At 36.1% G+C, this 4821-nt stretch overlaps 1 protein-coding gene across 2 annotated transcripts in view; it reads left to right on the top strand.

Annotated features, from left to right (window-relative positions):
• The window catches only part of LOC106534008 (arf-GAP with Rho-GAP domain, ANK repeat and PH domain-containing protein 1), a gene marked incomplete at its 3' end in the record, with an annotated part of 18371 nt that extends 13922 nt beyond the window's left edge, over positions 1-4449 (top strand). For both annotated transcript variants that reach the window (XM_014030505.1, XM_014030503.1), the window contains 7 exon segments: positions 1455-1543; positions 1629-1711; positions 3024-3170; positions 3298-3364; positions 3485-3605; positions 4004-4188; positions 4343-4449. In XM_014030505.1, coding sequence (XP_013885959.1) covers positions 1455-1543; positions 1629-1711; positions 3024-3170; positions 3298-3364; positions 3485-3605; positions 4004-4188; positions 4343-4449 — 799 coding nt within the window.
• Positions 4450-4821: the final 372 nt, after the last annotated feature.

Here is a 4821-nt window from a genome sequence, read left to right as displayed (position 1 = left end):
ATATATATATATGCAGCATACATTGAAATTCATTGGTTACATTAATGCACCAGTTGTTGCAAAAACCGTCCTATTAAAGAGGCAATACTGGTTTACAGATTGGAAAAAGCTGCTTTCTCCTGGAAATGTGCTGACTCAATTTACCAACAAGAAAAAAAAATGTCTTCGGGCAAGGAAATTCACTGCATACTTGTTCTTGGTACGCCCTGGAGGTGTTGTTTCCATTATTCTGAAAATGTCTTACCTGTTTCTAAGATGCACATTGTTCCCGATATCTTCACTACAAACAACGTGGGTTAAATGCTGAGCTTTGCAGTTTAAAAAAGGGTCATTTTAAACATAATCTCGGCACTTTTGAAACGTACAAATAACTTTACCTGTCCCAATCACAGTGATCACTTTTATAATAAGTAAAAAATGTTCTTGGTTGTTCATTTTGACATTGATATTACCCACTGTGTTTAAGTGCCAAAATAAATAGTAAACTTGGACGTTACCCAAGCCCAATGTGGGAAACAAAAAACAAGCTAAGACCGACACTTCTGGTTCTACTGCTTTTGTCTCTTCATCTTCTCTTTGTGTCAGAGTTTAAATGTAGGTGGAACTAAAACAGCTTCTCAAAACAAACGCTGAATTCAGTGTGGGAACATTTTGGTTTAAGCTAAATGAGATTAGAGAGGAGCAAGACAATGAAAACTCTGAGCCGGTATTCAAACCTTGAGTCAGGCTTTTCTGATCTCAAAAGTCTTTATACGAGAAGTTCTAATCCTTCACAAGGTTGATTGTCAATCTAAAGCCTGTTCCTGAAGAAATAACCATGAGCACTGCTTGTTTTATGTTACATGATTGTAACTTTATTAATATTTTTCAGTCAAGCATGTTACATATTGTTTTCTTAGTTATTTCTTAAAATTAGGTTTTATTTACAGTATTTTTTTTTAGAGATTTTACATCGATTATCACAAATAAGTTAAAGTTTTGAAAACACTATTATAAATGTCCTGTTAAGTTTAAGTCTTTGAAGAAAACAAGAAACAGAAACAAGCTAGTGTCTTCCTGTGCACACTGACATTTATCTTTAATATTTTGGTGTGTTCACAAATAAAATAGACTCAAAGACTGCACAAGGTCCAGATCAGTAAAAGGTATGACTCTGATTCTCGTCTATCTGCAGATCTGCAGGTATTTCTGCATTTCCTCATATGGAGTTTTACTGTAACAACAGAGTGAAAGACAATTGTGATAGATTAAGAAAAAAAATGTTGCTGCCAAATATTTTCTTCTTAGTTGCTTTGGTAACTTTAGGTTCACACCTAAGTCAGAACAATAAAATTCAACAGATGCCTTTTGCGCTTCGTTTCTGACATTATTCCAGCTCACTTATGATATTTTTGTAAAGATACGTGTGTGTTTTTGTAACTTAAACTCTACAACCCCTCCACTTGTTCCCCCAGGCTTGAGTTCAGGCGACGATAACTCCGATGAGTACGAGGATCCAGACTTGTTTTATCCCACGTTACAGCAGAAGAACGTGGCAGAGAGGGTGAGGACATGTTTTAGTGTGTTTTCTTCTAGCCCCCCATTCTCTTCCTCTGTGTAATGTGATTGACAGCTGTCTTTTCCAATAGGAAATGTCCCTGCAAGTACCCAAACAACAACAAGCACGTTACAGTTTTCTTAGCAGTGACGATGAGCTGCTGGATAGTTACGAGTGAGTCATAAAGCTCAAGCATTGAGCTCATTTCATCATTTTGTCATGGGAAATTAAAGCATACACTGATTTTAAAAAATGAAATTAAGGATAAGTGGTAAATATCAGGTAAATGCAATCCCAGATGAGCAACAATATATGCTGTATAACACTGTTCCTGTGGTTATTTTGGAAATGCTAAGTTCACCTCATGATTGAACAGCTTGTAAAAATTTGACTAATTGTAACAGAAACAAGTTGAAATCTTAACAGTTTTTCTCCTCAATGACCCCACTCCTTACATATTTATCTCTATTCATCAAACTCTGTGAGTATTTGGATTAGTGTAGTTTTGAATTAAATTTGGCTGGTCATTGTGGTCAGGCATTTCTGCTTTGGTCTCATTTCTCTAAAGAGGAAAATCCCAGAAGTCTCGTGGTTTGTTCTGAAGTAATTTTGCAACCCTAAGCTGTGCTGCTGTGCTGCTTTTTGAAAGATGAAGCAACTCTTTTTTTTTTTTGAACAAATCACACTTCAGACCTTTTCTGTTTGTTATACAATAAAATTTAGATTTAACGTGCTGTAACTGTAGAGTCTGAAATGTAGCTCTTTTGTTTTTTTATGGGTTTATTTTTTAGTGTTTTGTGACCTTGAGTTTGAATATGCTGCAGTTTTTTTATCTCTATAAATTTATGTTCTTTCAAACTGTTCAAAATTGGTCTTATAACTTTTGCAATTTTTGATGATCGCAACACTTGCTTCTTTATTGTCATTGAATTTTGTTAGTTTGATGGGATTGTGTGTTGCATCTCTTAATGCTCCAAACCAAAAAAATGAGCACCAACTATAGGAATATCTGCTGTTATTTAGCCCTGCTGATGAGCACTTAAAGTTTTTTTTTAGCTTCTTACTTCCTATAAGATTGGACTTAGTTGCTTCTGCTTCTGCAGCCTGGCTTAGATTTTTACAAAACTAATAAAACAGCAACAGGACCAGTGTTCATCTGAGGTTGCATTTGTCTTAATGTTAAATCCAGCAATGATCAGATGATTTATTATTTACAACTGATATTAAAATAAAAATGAGAGCTTGAGCTTAGTTTTTATTTTACTTGTTTCAGAGCTATTTAAATGAGTTTTTCAACACTTTTTGATAAGCTCTGTTACTGTCATGATGGAAAGTGAGATATGTTTCATCAGATTACATTACTCCACTTTGCTCCTGTTCACCACCCATGTATGATGATTTTTATCTAGAAAAATATGTAAATATGTATGATTTGTGTTCTTGCTCTGTGCATCCAACAAAAAAAAACAAAAAAAAAACACCTCAGCGATTGGCAGGATAAAATCCCCAGGAGCCCAGCAAGCAGTTTCCACCTGCCGTACACCAGCAGGCCATATTCATCGCTTAAAGAGGACGACTCTCAACTCACTGCTGTCATCAAGATGGGATGGTTGGACAAGAATCTACCTCAGGGGTATAACTGACACACGAGCTGAAAAATAGAGTTCATCATTTAGAACCTTAACGAAACAACAAATTGTTATACACTTGCAATTCGGTGTGTTACAGTGTTTTTTTTTCCTGTTTGTCCTCGTACACAGGGTTCTTTACCAGAGACGATGGGTCAAGCTGGATGCTGACTACCTGAGATACTTCGACAATGAAAAGGTAACAACCTGTGCAATGTCAGCGCATCATTCAGCAGAAACACGCCACACAGAGTGACACAGCGCACGCGCTTATACAAGCCTGTTTGATAAAACATGTGACTGTGATTGTGTGTTGAAGGATGTGTATTCCAAAGGGATCATCTCCACAGCATTTATCAGCTGTGTGAACAGCATAGCAGAGCTGAAGTTTGAGGTTGTCACAAACAATCGAACTTTCATCTTCAAAGCTGAAAGCGAAGGTTTGTTTTTGTTTCCGTTCGTCTCTTTCCAGTTTGACGGAATACTTTAAACCACCAATTATTATTTGTTTCCGAAGAGCAGGATTTTCTTGTGGTTTTAAGATGTGTGAAAAATGTATTTGGACTTTAGAAGCGTTTTTCTGTCCAAAAGGCACACTTTGTTATAATTTAGTTAAATCAAGGCAAACTTTTAGAAGATGATTATCTGAAGGAAGATGCAGAAAATGGTCCAAAGACCATCTTTGAAACCATCTTTGCAAGATTCAGAAATGTTTAGACAAGACCATTTTATTAAATCTTTGGCAATAACTATATGGACATTTCATAGGTCTCAAATATACTTTTGCATTTGTGCATAAATGTTTATCTAAAACCTGTTTTTTGTTCATGGCCTGCAGCTGAGAAAAGTGACTGGGTGAGTGCACTGCAGAGCTGCACCAGGGGGCGCCAGCGACAAAGCAGCATTAATTTTGTTTCCCCAGTAAACCCTGATCATCAGGGGTATTTGGAGCTCCGAGGATTACGCTCCAGATATTATACTGTTGTTGCCTCAGATAAAGTCTTCCTTTACAAAAATCTAGAGGTACGTTGTGAACAAACCACACTTTCTTTTTTTTGCACAACACTACAAATAACATCACGGCACTGACCAAGTGTTCTGTGCATTTATTAAACTCAACACTTATGTTGAATAAAAGATGTAAGAACTATTGATAATTTTCTTTGTTTTTCTTCAGGATTATCATATTGGAGTGGGGATAACATCTATTGACATGAATGTTGGAAATATTAAAGAATCAGATCGTCGGAGCTTCGATCTCACAACCCCTTATCGCACCTTCAGGTAAAAAAACCTGACACTCTGCTGCTGTAGTGTAAATTGTGAGGGTGTCTTGCAAACATTCTGCACACACTCTATGACCTTTACTTGTTTCATTAAAAATAGAGGTTGCCTAATGTGACTTTCATGTGACTTTTGTATTTTTAGAATCAGGGCAGCCGATGTCCCAAATACAACACAATATCAAATACAATATCAAAGAGCTTGTACACCTTAAAATAACACATAGAAAACATTCTCTCCATTGTTGACAGAATAAAATCAGTCGACTGATAAATGGATCTACTTCTATTTAAGTTTGATTGTGTAAAATTAATTATTTGTACGACCTGATGCTATAATCACATTTGTTTTTGTAGCAAAAACTGGCCCTTT

This window comes from Austrofundulus limnaeus, unplaced genomic scaffold (assembly GCF_001266775.1).
Source record: "Austrofundulus limnaeus strain Quisiro unplaced genomic scaffold, Austrofundulus_limnaeus-1.0 Scaffold1073, whole genome shotgun sequence".
Classification (NCBI taxonomy): Eukaryota; Metazoa; Chordata; class Actinopteri; order Cyprinodontiformes; family Rivulidae; genus Austrofundulus; species Austrofundulus limnaeus.
The sequence above is the reverse complement of the archived record's forward strand: the minus strand, read 5'-3'. Positions and strand labels throughout refer to the sequence as shown.